The sequence below is a fragment of the Montipora foliosa genome, chromosome 10 (genome assembly GCF_036669935.1).
Source record: "Montipora foliosa isolate CH-2021 chromosome 10, ASM3666993v2, whole genome shotgun sequence".
In the NCBI taxonomy this organism is placed as follows: Eukaryota; Metazoa; Cnidaria; class Anthozoa; order Scleractinia; family Acroporidae; genus Montipora; species Montipora foliosa.
In genome coordinates this window covers 9,585,824-9,599,430 of record NC_090878.1, presented here as the reverse complement: position 1 = coordinate 9,599,430, position 13,607 = coordinate 9,585,824, and the positions used below count along the sequence as shown (strand labels likewise).

The following is a 13,607-nucleotide window of genomic DNA, read 5'->3' as shown; positions in this document are numbered from 1 at the left end:
CCTCCATGAACTTGGCCGGGCTCTTGATAGTGGACTGGAAACTGATGTAATCTTTTTAGATTTTTCCAAAGCTTTTGATTCTGTGTGTCATACGAAACTTTTATCAAAGCTTTGTACCTTTGGAATTGATGGTCCTCTTTTGCAGTGGTTTACGAGTTATCTCTCTGGTCGACAACAGTAGTTTTTCGTCCTGGGGCGTGGTAAAGTCTGGAGTCCCTCAGGGCTCAATTCTAGGACCTGTACTTTTCCTGATTTTCCTAATTTCCTGATTGTAAATGACATGCCAGACGTACTAAAATCGTCGTCTTTAGCTATGTACGCCGATGACTCTAAATGTTATAAAACCATCAAAACTATGTCTTATATTTGTGACATCCAAGCTGATTTAAACCTCCTTTATGTCTGGTCAGCTTCTAATCAAATATATTTCCAGCCTACAAAATGTCATAATCTTAGAATAAGCCGTAAGAAAACCAGCTTATCCCGAGTATACAATCTTAACAATACCGAACTGAAACATGCTTGTCACGAAAGAAAAAGACCTTGGACTTACAGTCCAAAAAACTAATAAAATCTCAATAAAAGGGAAAATGTCTCAAGCACTATGAGAAAAACCGTTTTCAGTTGTATTAACGTGATTCTGTACCTACTTCACCACTGACCAGTGTAAAATCCTGACTGGTGGCTTTTAATATCACACTGAATGTTACAAGATTATCGCTTAAAACCAAATGCCGTTCTCTGGCACATATCTGTAACAGCCCGGCTGCTAAGCAAGCATAAATTAATAAAAGCGCGAAACCAATAAACTATGCGCATACTTTACATCCCCATCCTATGAAAGGAACAGAACAAATAAAAGTCAATGAATATTAATGGTATGCAAACGTGCTGACTATACACAACTGTCAGGATATAGCCCGCTGACTCAGAGAGAACTCACAAGCTGTTGTCTACACTAAGATGAGATGAAACAATAATCTAATTAAACATTGCTGAGGACACAGTTTACTGATCCAACCGCATCTGCAATGGCTACATGGAGGATTGGCTGTCTCCTGTATCTGGGCATCAAGTGTAGGTTCAGGAATGCTTGTAGGAGTAGCTTCAATGTCTGAACACTCTTAAGCCAATTGCGGAGCATCCTCCGGGTTGCACTGATGGCTCTTGGCCGCTGGAGGAATCTGTCTATTGCAGTGATTTATTGTTTGCCTTTAGGAGGAATCTTCTGTTCCTCCTTGAAGAATTAAAGGTGATGGACGAAGTGCTCTCTTACCATTGCATGGAAGTGCTTCCATACAAATCTGAAAATCCGGCTGACCTGAGTAAATTGATATACTTCCTGTGTCACAAAATCTAAAATACAACGTGTCAAGAAGACTGGGTGTAGAGTTTCATTTCTTGGAATACGGACTAATAGTAGGCATAGTACATTTTGTTTGTTCATTACTGCAATTCTTTGAAAAAAAGATTAGCGCGTTTGTGATTCGTAAGCCGCGAGTTTATCTTGTCAAAAACAAACAAGTAGAAAACTGTTGAAAAAGCCATACTAAAGCCATGAAACACCAACAAGAAGACAAGCGGACCAACAGATTTGGCAGCTTGTGTTCTGCGTCTGGTTTGTTGTTGTCTGTTGTGTGTTGTGTCGCAATAATTCACGTGGAACTCAGAATACAACAACAACATCGACTGATATCACACTCAGTAACATCCTGTAGTCAGCTTGAGACAAAGATCCTACGAACAGTGAAGCAAAATTACAGAGAATGGCAAGATGATAAGAATCAATGGAGGCAGACAAGAGGTCAGTTATTCCAGGATTCTTCATACATGTAAGATTTTTAACGGTATCACTCACGGTTAGTTAGTCCTGATTTTACTTGTGAAAGTAGTTCAATATTTATACTGAAATTTGCACTGTTTACGCCATTTAAATTCACTGAAGATAAATCGAACAAAAGCACTGTTAACTGTCAGCCGCAGCTTAGAAGATATCTTACATTATCAAGTATGGAGTATATACCATCGTAGTTTTTAGCTTTGAATCAGTAATTTTTAATAATTTGCACTGCTGGGACATGCATGTCAAAACGCCATGTAGAATATTCTCAATAGCAACCAGCAAGGTGGCCAGTATTCACTGTTGCTGATGACTTGAGCCATAAACGCATCTGTCGGTGACAATTCTTAATATCAATTTCATGTCTTCATAAGATTATCAACACACCTGGTCCAGACAAACACGAGCTTCACCCGAACAGTCGCAACTGAAATCTGTCCAATCACACTCTGATGTAAAACTGCTGATCAAACAAGAGCTTCAAACACTGCAAAACCAAATTTGTGCCAAAGATGAAACTCTCTGCCTATCAGGACAAAAAGGAAATAGTGGGAAACGAGGAAGACCAAGAACCCGGGGCAGACCAGGACCCCCTGGGAGACCCGGGCCACAGGGACCTCCTGGTAAACACGGCCCAGTGGGACCTCAAGGACTGACGGGCATCAAAGGGGATATTGGGATTCCGGGTAATACTGGTCCCGCGGGACCAACCGGCCCACCAGGACAAAAGGGCGCTAAAGGTGAGCCGGGACAGTCCATCTCGGCTCCTTCTCTGCTTCAGCCTCCAACGGAAACCACGATTAATGAAACTCAAACAGCCATCTTGAAATGTTCAGCCAATGGAAATCCATTACCAAAAGTCGAGTGGTCTAAGCTGAATTCATCACTTCCGGCTGAACGCTACGTGATAGAACCTAGTGGTGCTCTAATTCTGAGGAATGTTAGACCTGGAGACGAAGGAGTTTTCAACTGCAGAGCGGAAAATCTCTTAGGAAGCGTGAAAGCTTCAGCTAAGCTGACTGTTCAGTGTAAGTTAACTTTGTCATTTATGTTTCGTCACTATCCTTTCAGGCTCTAATTCATTTCAAATATATTTTTTAATCGATTCTTTCAGGCCATGTACTGCAACACAGTCAATGTGGTATCGATAAAGGACTTTACACGTTTTTTATTCTATGGCAGCAACATTCTAATCCATTAACTTGATGTTTAACAAATCGAAAGTGGTTCAGCGTTGTCTGTACTCTTATCGACAACGATATTCGTCATCACAGTGGTCAAAATGTTGTGGACAACGCTAAACCAGTTTCAATTTGTTTTTTACCACAATATTCAACGCCAAATAAATTGTTTATTTCAGAGCGTGACCAAAATCATGACACAAAGAAAGAGCAAGCGTTGTGTATAATTTTCTCGCAATGATTGGTTTATTTCCCAAAATGAGCGTTTCTAATTTGCTATTGCATTGCGAGACATATTGACGCGAGCATGACGCGAGCAGCGTTGTCTAGACTTTTATTGACAACGGCAAATTAGGCAATCAGATTGCGAGATTACAAGCAATTATGGTAAAAACTTTTTTTCACAGTCGCTCCTCGGCTTTTCCTGCCATCCACCGAAATATTGGCAGAAGGGGCACAAAATGTCACCATCGCCTGCAATGCTACTGGTCAGCCGCAGCCAAGTGTCATGTGGTCCAAAGCATTTGGTAGCTTGCCAGTCGGAAAGACAAAAGTGACCGAGGGAAACTTAATAATATTGAAAGTGGCAAAGAACGATAGAGGAACATACATTTGTAAGGCCGTGAATATTCTAGGATCGACAACAGCAGTAGCTCAACTCACAGTATTTTCTCCCCTGCGCTTTAAAGTTCGTCCTCCCAACAAAGTTACAATTGCTTTAATTGGTTCAACTGTTCGATTGCCATGTTCGGCCGAAAGTGAACTTAGAACCACTATCACGTGGACCAAGGACGGCAAGTCTTCACTTCCCTCATATTCCAATGGAACTCTCGTTCTTGAAAACATAAAGAAATCTCACGAAGGATCTTATACCTGCAGAGCCACAAATGCACTGACAACAATACAGGCAAATGTGAAAATAGAAATTCCTGTTAATGCAACATCCTGCGCTGAAATACGGAAGTACGTCAGCAGTTTCAGCGGAAATTACATCATTGATCCAGATGGCCCAGGAGGTCTGGAACCATTTACAGCATATTGCGATATGACAGACAAGAATGGTGCTGCCGTGACAATTATCAGTCACGACAGTGAAAACAGAACCTACGTGTACAATGGCAGAAGTTGGGGAGGCCGAGGTAGCTATTCACGTGACATTCATTACACAGGAGCAAGTTTGTCTCAACTAGCCAGTCTTACCAGAGTCTCTTCACATTGTGAACAGTTTATAAAGTATGAATGTTATGATTCAATATTGCTCTTCAATAACAATCCATTCGGATGGTGGGTGTCACGGGATTCTGTTAAGATGACGTACTGGGGCGGGGCATCTATTCCTGGTAAGTGCGCATGTGGAATGACCAACTCATGCGCACAGCCCAGTTATGGCTGTAACTGTGATAAAACCGACGAAGTGTGGCGTGAAGACAGCGGTCTCCTCAAAGACAAGACACGCCTTCCAGTCAAACAACTCAGGTTTGGGGATATCGGCGGAAGGACCGCACGAGGTTACCATACACTAGGTAAACTGAAGTGCTATGGCATAGCGTGAACTTGGTAGAGATGACGTCACAGCCAAAGTTCATGAAACAATTTACTTAAAATCTGTCTAATTTTACCCAATCTATAGCTATCGAAGAGTAACAATGAAAAACGTGAATTCAACCTACCCTGGACGGCTGGAGGTCAAATCAAGGACAGGTGGTCTTATGAGCGAAAAGGAGAAACTCTTGAAACAGTGTTTTCGTCTTGTTTCATATTATGTCATACACCATTACAAACTGATGCTGTGGCAGATTTTGTTATTGAGAGATCGAAACCGCAAATGGTTTGACGGATACCCAAAATCATTAATCATTACAAATGAACTTAGATCAGATTTCAGCTCGGTGGTAAGCATGTGTTTTATCGAGAATAAGTCACCAGCAAAAGTGTCAAATTAACCAATTATAATTCAATTTAAGTATAGAGATCTTCGGGAAACCCTTTTTTTTCCTTGTCAGATTTACTAAGTGAACGAAACTCGCTTTTCAAAATGAAACTCATTTCACTTAGTGAAATTTACCTTGTTGGTTCCAGAGATTCTTTCATCCTCCTCGAAGATCTCGTTGGTCTCTATGGAAATGTACGTTAATTTTAAATTGAATCGAGTTTAATCATTGTAAATTATGCACTGATTATCCGATAACGAGCACTTTGATAGTTTAAGTGTGTCAATCTTACGATGTTCCACGCATAGGGACCATGGGCAAATATTACATGCACAAGCTATGTGTGAGCACATCTCTTATAGTCCAACAAGATCTTAGAGCATTTTCTCGATCACAGGCAAGATTGTAACTTCTATAACTTCTACCAACAGTTTTCAAACAAAGGCAGAAAATAGAATCATTTTAATGTCCCAGCGTTAGCAATGAACAAATCCGTCTGTTTTGCACTGTGCAACATTTCCTTACTGAATTAATAATAATAATAATAATGATAATAAGTAGGCATTTATATAGCGTCTTTATATAGCGCCTTTATCCAATGTCCAAAGGCACTTTACAACAATAAAAATCAATATTAAAAAAGAATAAAAGCTATAAGAAATGCTATCAATAATAACTATACTTGAACAAATAAGTCTTAAGCTTAGATTTAAACACATTCACATTAGGGCTTAACTTTATACCTAGTGGCAAATTATTCCATAATTTAGGAACTACAACGGAAAAAGCTCTACCACCATAACTCTTGAGATTGTACCGAGGAACATTTAAAAGAATTATCAGATGATCGAAGTCGCAGGAATGTAACGCTCAAGCATACCACATAAATACAGGGGGGCTAAACCGTTGAGAACTTTATAAGTTAGGAGCAATATCTTGTAAACTATACGCTGCTCAATTGGCAGCCAATGAAGCTGACGTAACAATAACGTAACTGGGTCGTATTTACGACCACCAACAGCCAACCGAGCAGCACAATTTTGAACCATCTGCAACCTCTTAGAGCAATTGTCAATTGAGTGTCGTAAAAGCAAAACCAAAGTAATTACTTTGGCCAATCAAAAACGACGCAGAGAATCCATGAAACCAATCAAAACTCGAAGTAATTGCACGTAGCCGACACAAAGCGCGGGAAATGTGCACGCGAGAGCCACGATTGGTTTTGGTTTCACTTCTGACTGGTTGAAAAAGTGGCGATTGCGACAAATATCGCTTAATTCTAGTAATATTCCTAATGTGAAAAAAAAGCAGATTTACAAATAGCAGTGACGTGAGACTCAAGTGTCATGTTGTCATCGAAGACGGTTCCCAAATTTCTCGCGAATGAAGTAGGTACTACATGCTCATCGCCAACAAGTAAAAGATCAAGCTGTGGGTGAGGGCGGTGTCGCGCTCCAATGACTAGCACCTCCGTTTTACTATTATTAAGCTTAAGCTTATTAGATAGCATCCACTTATTTATATCACTAATGCAGGCCTCAATGCAGGAAACAGTTAAATTTCACGGGATGTGTTTTCACTTCTATGCGGACGACACCCAAATTTATCTTTCATTTGAGTCATCTTCGACGGTTGACAAACTTTGTGCTATGTCCCCGAACGGTGACGTGTACAGTAAATACAAAATAGGTCCTAAGACTGAGCCTTGAGGTACACCACAAAAAAGACCTCGACTAGTGGACTTTCCCTCCCGAACCATCACAAACTGCTTTCTATTAGTGAGGTAAGATTTAAACCAGGAAAGTGCGATGACGTGACAATCGCTGCAAAAGAATAGAATGATCAACGGTATCAAACGCTGCAGATAGATTTAACAAAACAAGGATAACAGAGCGGCGACTATCAATAGCTCGCAGGATATCATTTTGAACTCTAAGCAAAGCCGTTTCAGTACTATGCAATTTCTTGTATGCAGACTGGAAAACTTCACCTAGATCATTATTCAAAACATAGCTAGTTAACTGATGAGCAACAGCCTTTTCAATTAATTTGGAAGTAAACATTAAATTCGAAACCGGTCGAAAATTCAGTACTAAAAAACTCAAAGTCAGAATCCACCTTCTTCAATAAAGGGATCAACAGCGCTTCCTTGTGAACGTCCGCAACAGTTCCTGTCTCCAACGAAAGATTGACCATTTTAGTTATCACGGGTAGAAGGTCAGGAAGGCAGAATTTGAGCACACACACAGGAACTGGATCCAAAGCACACGACTTTATAGAATCAGCCTTGATAAGATGTTTCACTTGTTCAACCGACACCTCTTCAAAGCTGGTCAACTGAAAAGGACCGTGGACTGAGTCTGAGAGGAAAGGTGCCGCATCACAAGCGTCGCTAGAGAGGTTCAAGTTACGGATATCTACAATTTTGCTATTAAAGAAATCTGCGAACCTCTCGACTAAATCCTCATACACAGGTTTCTTGACGTGAAGCCGACGTCTAACACAACCGTGATCTGACATAACATCCGTAGAATCAATGACAAAGTTGGAGACAATCTTATCTGAAGAGATAGGTACTTGGTGTCTCTTTTTCTATTGTTTCAAATTTTTTTTAAACAAGGTATAAAACGTTCAGTAATTATACAATTACCCTAACCTAACCCTAACGCTAGCCTTACTGACAAAGAAAGGCTGTTCCACAAGATTGGGGCTTCAACCATAAACGAGCCATCAGCCATAGTCTTTTCGGTTCTGAGCAGCGGACTAGTTAGCAATATACCATTGTCGTTCCGACGCAGTTCATAATGTGAAGCCGGTAGGATTGAAACTAGATTCGTAAGATAGCTAGGAGCTAAACCCTGAAGTAACTTAAATGTAATAAGAAGAGTCATAAAATCTATACGCAAACGCACTAGTAACCAATGAACAGTCCCGAAGCAACGGGGTAATGTAACAATACTTAGGCGTGCAGTAAGCTAACCATGCACTTGCATTCATAACTCTTCGAGGTTTGCTTATTTGATATTCCGAAACACCATATAATAAGCTATTTACAATAGTACAATAGTACAGCCTATCGCAATCGCTTGTTTAACGCCATTTATTGCAACGCTGGCATCACCAGATGGAACACTTTAAACGTTGCTGAAATTTTAGCCCGGTTACTTGATTGTAATATTCTTATTTGACAGCCGCTCCTCTTCTTTGGTTGCCATCGACCGAAATATGGGCAGAAGAGGAAGAAAATGTCACCATCTCCTGCAATGCTACTGGTCAGCCGCAGCCAAGTGTCACATGGTCCAAATCAGTGGGTAGTTTGCCAGTCGGAAAAACAAAGATGACAGAGGGATACTTAATAATATACAATGTGGCAAAGAAAGATAGAGGAATATACATTTGTAAGGCGCTCAATATTTTGGGATCGACAACAGCAGTGTTTCAACTTATGGTATTTTCTCGTCTACGATTTAAAGTCCGTCCTCCAAAAGACGTAACGCCAGTGATTGGTTACAGCGTCCATCTTCCCTGTGTGGCCGAGAGCGACATGAAAACCACTATTATTTGGGCGAAGGATGACAAGCGTTCACTTCTTCTTGATTCAAATATGTTCTTGAATGGAACACTGCTTCTTCAAAATGTTAAAACATCTTACCAAGGAACTTACACCTGCAGAGCAACCAATGCTCTGACGACAATAGAAGCCAAGGTGAAACTAAACACTCCTGTTGATGCGACATCCTGCTCTGTAATACGGAAGTATGTCAGCATCCTAAGCGGAACTTACGTCATTGATCCAGATGGCCCAGGAAGTCTAGCACCATTTACAGTGTACTGCGACATGACAAACAAGAATGGTGTTGGCGTGACAGTCATCGGTCACGACAGTGAAAGCAGAACCTACGTCAATGGCTATAGCAGACCAGGCAGCTACTCACGTGACATTCATTACAAAGAAGCAAGTTTGTCTCAGCTGGAAAGTCTCACCAGAATCTCTTTACAATGTGAACAGTTTATTAAGTACGAGTGCTATTATTCAGTGTTGTTTTACAATAACAATCCATACGGATGGTGGGTGTCACGGGATTCTGTTAAGATGACGTACTGGGGTGGAGCGTCAGTCGGTGGTAAGTGCGCATGCGGGATGACCAACTCTTGTGCAAACCCCAGTTATGGATGTAACTGCGATAAGAACGACAATGTATGGCGTGAAGACAGTGGTCTCCTCACTGACAAGACACGCCTTCCAGTCAAACAACTCAGGTTTGGGGATACCGGCGGAGGTGCTCATGGTTACCATACACTAGGTAAACTCAAGTGCTATGGCCTACTGTGAACGTGAGGAAGATGACGTCACAACCAAAGTTCATGGAACAATTTATTTTAAAGTGCCACTGTGACCAAAAAATAATTTATTATTTTTCTTTGGATTTCAAAACTATGTTAACTAAACAATAAGCGACCAAAGTTTTGAGCCTTGATTTCAAAAAGACACCTGTTTATTTTAGCTGGAATTTTCCGATTTAATGGTCCACCATTACGAATTCTAAGATCTTGAGAGAGCTAGATCGAGAAGAAAATGACGTCAAAACCTCACCAGTTTAAGAATGCAATGCAATGTACGCCGCAGAATTGATATGCAGTAAGGGAGTTTTCAGGCTTTTAAACTCGCTGAAATTTTCCATGGATCCAGCCCTCTGAGGTCCAATCGGTCAGTTTTGAACGTGAGGTATGGTGGACGCCGTGATCCCACTCAAAGTAAATTGCCTTTGGATTTTGCCAGTTAGGTGTAAAGCAAACACACTTTCAAAATCTGAAGAAAGAAAAGGAAGTGAGTTTTTTATCACAGGTACACTTTAAATCTACACGTCTAATTTTACCTATATCTATGGAAGTGCAACAATGAAAAACGTGAATTCAACAAAATATTGAGGATCCTGCGCTGGAGGTCAGATGAAGGACAAGTTGTCTTATGAGCGACTGAAAGGAAGAAACTCATGAAACATTGCTTGCGTCTTGTTTCATATTATGTGATACATCGTTACATACTGCTGCTGTGGCAGGAACCGTAAATATGAGGGACACTGCAAATCATTAATCCTCAACAACGAAACTGTATCAGATTTCAACTCGGTGGTAAGCACGTGTTTTCAGAACACAAGTCGAAAACTTAAGTCTCAAATTAACCGATTTTAAGTATAAATATTTTGTGGAAACGCTTTTCTTTCCAGCAGATTCACCAAGTGAACGAAACTTGCTTTTCAAAATGAAACTCATTTTCACTTAGTGAAATTTACCTCATAAACTCCAAAGACTTTTATCGTACTCGAAGATCTAAGCAAATGTATGTTAATCATAAATCGAATCGAATTTTAAGAATCATTGTAAATTATGCACTGATTATCCGATAACGGGCAATTTGAAACTGCGAGTGTGTCGATCTTACGATGTTCCAAGGGACCTTGGGCAAAAGTGACATGCATAAGCTTTCTAAGCACATCTGTTATAGTCTAACTAGACCTTAGGGCATTTTCTCGGTCACAGGAAAGACTGCATGTGACTTCAATAACTTCTGCCAACCGTTTTCAACTCATCGGCAGAAAATAAGCATGATTTTAATGTCCCAGCGTTAGCAATACACTAATTCTCACTTTTGCACTGTGTATGACTGCCACGGTATCATTACTTCACTGATTTACTTGTGTCACTCCCGTGTGCGCAGGGATAATTTTTGTTGTTACTCCTCAAGGCCGTAACTGTTAATTAAAGTAAGACGAAGAATGGTATTTTTTATTCTAAACGAGTTCTGTTATCTACTGATTTATCTGCAAAAGCATTGGTATTCTCTTAGCTTTTGTCTTTCTCTTTGTGTCAAAAACGGAGATTATAGCCAAAAAAATTAAAGTCAAAGAAAACTGATGTAGCGTGTGCTTTTTCAGATCGAAGCTTGTGCTTTAAAACAAACCTTGAATTTTCCACTTTAATAATACACCCATTTTCATAGTGATTTCACGACTTATGACAGAATGTGCGCTTGTGCAATAAGGCGAAATTATCCGTAGTAGCTAAAGGTGAACCGATTTTATGTAACTCGTAATATATCCTTAACATGCTTCGTATAACCTATGGCACTTTTCGAGTCAAGAATGGAGAAATTCATTTCGATCAATAAACGGAAGAATCAAGACATTGTTACAACAGGTAATGTTCATCTGTCATCAGGGTTATGCAATCGCTTTAAATGTTCTCACGTCTCTCTGTCTCACGCATTGACTCGTGCAATGGATTAAAGATGCCTATAAGAATCATTCTGAATATACGTGTTCCGTGTTAGTGAACCGCGCTTGATACATCAAGATTTTGAAAACTTTTCATCTGAAGAGACAAAGTGACCAAGTTTTCTACAACATTATACGAATATACCCTTACCCTTGAACCCCATCTTTTAGTTATTACGTCAGTCAGGGGAACTCTATAGTTGCTGCATAAATGAATATGATATTCATATGTACAGTAACCATAGTCTAATAACATAACAGAAGTCTAATGAGTGCCTGATTTTACCAATTCTACCCATCTGCATCACCTTAGCAACCAAATAATTGTAAAGATTACACGATAAATGCATCTGAGAGGTTTTTAACAGAAATTATGAACCATCACCCTAAAATAAAGCATTTCTATTTCTCTCATCTGCAGTATTAGGTCAGTTGCCAACAACGTGTTTGCTGTCTACAACTGTGCAAATATTATAAGGTCAGGGGGAATCATCAAACGTTACTTTAAACTTGTGTTATCTATTTATCTTGTACATCATTATTATGAAATGATTATGGCGCCCATTGGCAGTAGATTACGTTTGAGGATATTTCGTAGTGTCCGACTTGATCTTGGAGTATTCCCTCGATCACCCGCAAAACCCTGATTCAACGTTGGCCTCAGTAGAATAGGGAGCTTTAGCAACGACAACGGCGACGGCAACGAGAACGTCACAAATGTGCATATTTAGTGGGCAAAAACAATAGCTTTGCACGCCCTGCACGTGCGTTTTTCATTTTTGTCCCTTTCTTTGCCGTCGTCAGCAAAGCAACAACGTGAAATTACCAAGTTTGAAGTGTTATGGAGAACGTCAGCACCTGGAGATAAATTTTCATTTTTCTCCCCTAAATTAAGCGCCGCTCGTAACGGTTTCATTCCTGAGGGACTGAAACACCTTTGTCATATTAAAAGGCTTGGAATAGTCGCGAAGTGATCGCAATAACGTGAATTTATGTTTTTACATGACGTTCTCGTTGCCGTTCCCGTCGTCGTTGCTTAAGCTCCCTAATAGGGAGCTTACGAAACGACGACGCCGACGGCAACGACGACGCTACAAAACAGTAGCTTTATTGAGCAAAAACAATGGCTCTGCACGCTCTGCACGTGCGTTTTACATTTTGGTACATTTCTTTGCCGTCATCTCCTAAATGACGACGTGAAATGACCAAATTCAAGGTTCAGTGGAGGACTTTAGCACATGACGATGAATTTTCAGTTCTCTCTCTACGCTTCCAACCGAGTCATACCAGTTTAATTCCTCGACAGTTACTACACATTTTTAGCGCGAAACGACATGAAATAGTTTCGTAGTGATATGAATAATGCGAACTTGTATTTTTAAATGAAGTCCTCGTAGCCGTCGTCGTCCTCGTTTCGTAAGCTCCCTAATTTGATGAGGACGACGACGCTGCCAACAAGAACGTCGTCTAAATATGTTATTTCCCGTTATGGAAATAATTTCTTCATTATCCCAAATTGTTCGGAATGGAAAGTATGAGTCAACATTGCAGGAATAAAATTGGCATGAACGGTGTCGTTGTTTGGGAAGAAAGTTAAAATGTTTCGTCAGGTTCTCACGTCCTCTACACAGCCTCAAAGTTGGTCAATTCACGTCGTTGCTAGGACGAGGACGGCACAGAAATGCACAAAAATGCACAACGCACGTGCAGGGCGTGCAGAGCTATTGTTTTTGTTCATTAAACCCATTGTTTTGTGACATTCTCGTAGCCGTCGTCGTTCTTGCGCAAGCTCCCTACTCTCATTCGTAGCCGTCCTTCGGAATGTCACGCAACGCTCCCCCCAAAGGAACGAGTGCTCGCATCCAAGCCACATTCCTTTCCTTGTATGAGCCAATGATGGTTAGGGTTCATTTTTAGGAACCTTCTCGCGCCATTTAAGATTTGTCCAATCAGAGCATGTTTTTTATCTGGGCATACTTGAAAAAATCAAGATGGCGGTACAAGAAGAAGGCTTTCATGTAGTGTCGTCAAAGTTCAAACTTTCCGAGTTTAGTGCTCCGCAAATGCTAGTAATTCGAAATCTAGTTGTGGAGAAAGAAGATCTAGATCTATGTATTAACTTGCCTACTGGATCCGGAAAATCTTTAATTTATCAGGGTCTCCCGCTAGTGTTTGACCACGTTCCGCAGAGGAATGATCACACAGTTACTGTAGTGGTCGTTTCATCATTAATAAGTCTCATCGAGGATCAAGTTAAGTATTTGCAAAGTCTTGGATTTTCAGCCGTCAACATTCCCTCCGATTGTGAAGTTGACCCTTCGAAAATAGGGAAAGGAGAATGTTCCATAGTATACGGCTCACCGGATGCACGGCTTACTAA

General features: G+C 40.5%; 1 protein-coding gene across 2 annotated transcripts; it reads left to right on the top strand.

Annotated features, from left to right (window-relative positions):
* Positions 1 to 1,399: 1,399 nt before the first annotated feature.
* Positions 1,400 to 11,323, top strand: LOC137974012 (uncharacterized). 2 transcript variants are annotated; one of them, XM_068820932.1, is made up of 3 exons: positions 1,400 to 1,804; positions 2,215 to 2,868; positions 8,144 to 11,323. In XM_068820932.1, the coding sequence occupies exons 1-3, from the start codon at positions 1,558 to 1,560 to the stop codon at positions 9,283 to 9,285; spliced, it is 2,043 nt and encodes a 680-aa protein (XP_068677033.1). In that variant the 5' UTR covers positions 1,400 to 1,557; the 3' UTR covers positions 9,286 to 11,323. The 2 variants fall into 2 exon arrangements, with proteins under 2 accessions (XP_068677033.1, XP_068677032.1); XM_068820931.1 differs by lacking the exon at positions 8,144 to 11,323 and adding an exon at positions 3,429 to 5,759.
* Positions 11,324 to 13,607: the final 2,284 nt, after the last annotated feature.

Coding starts and splice junctions, on each gene's coding strand:
- LOC137974012 (XM_068820931.1), top strand. CDS start 1,558: ATGAAACACCAACAAGAAGACAAGCGGACCAACAGATTTGGCAGCTTG. Junction 1,805..2,214: donor TCAATGGAGGCAGACAAGAG/GTCAGTTATTCC, acceptor TGTCTTCATAAG/ATTATCAACACACCTGGTCC. Junction 2,869..3,428: donor AGCTAAGCTGACTGTTCAGT/GTAAGTTAACTT, acceptor TTTTTTTCACAG/TCGCTCCTCGGCTTTTCCTG.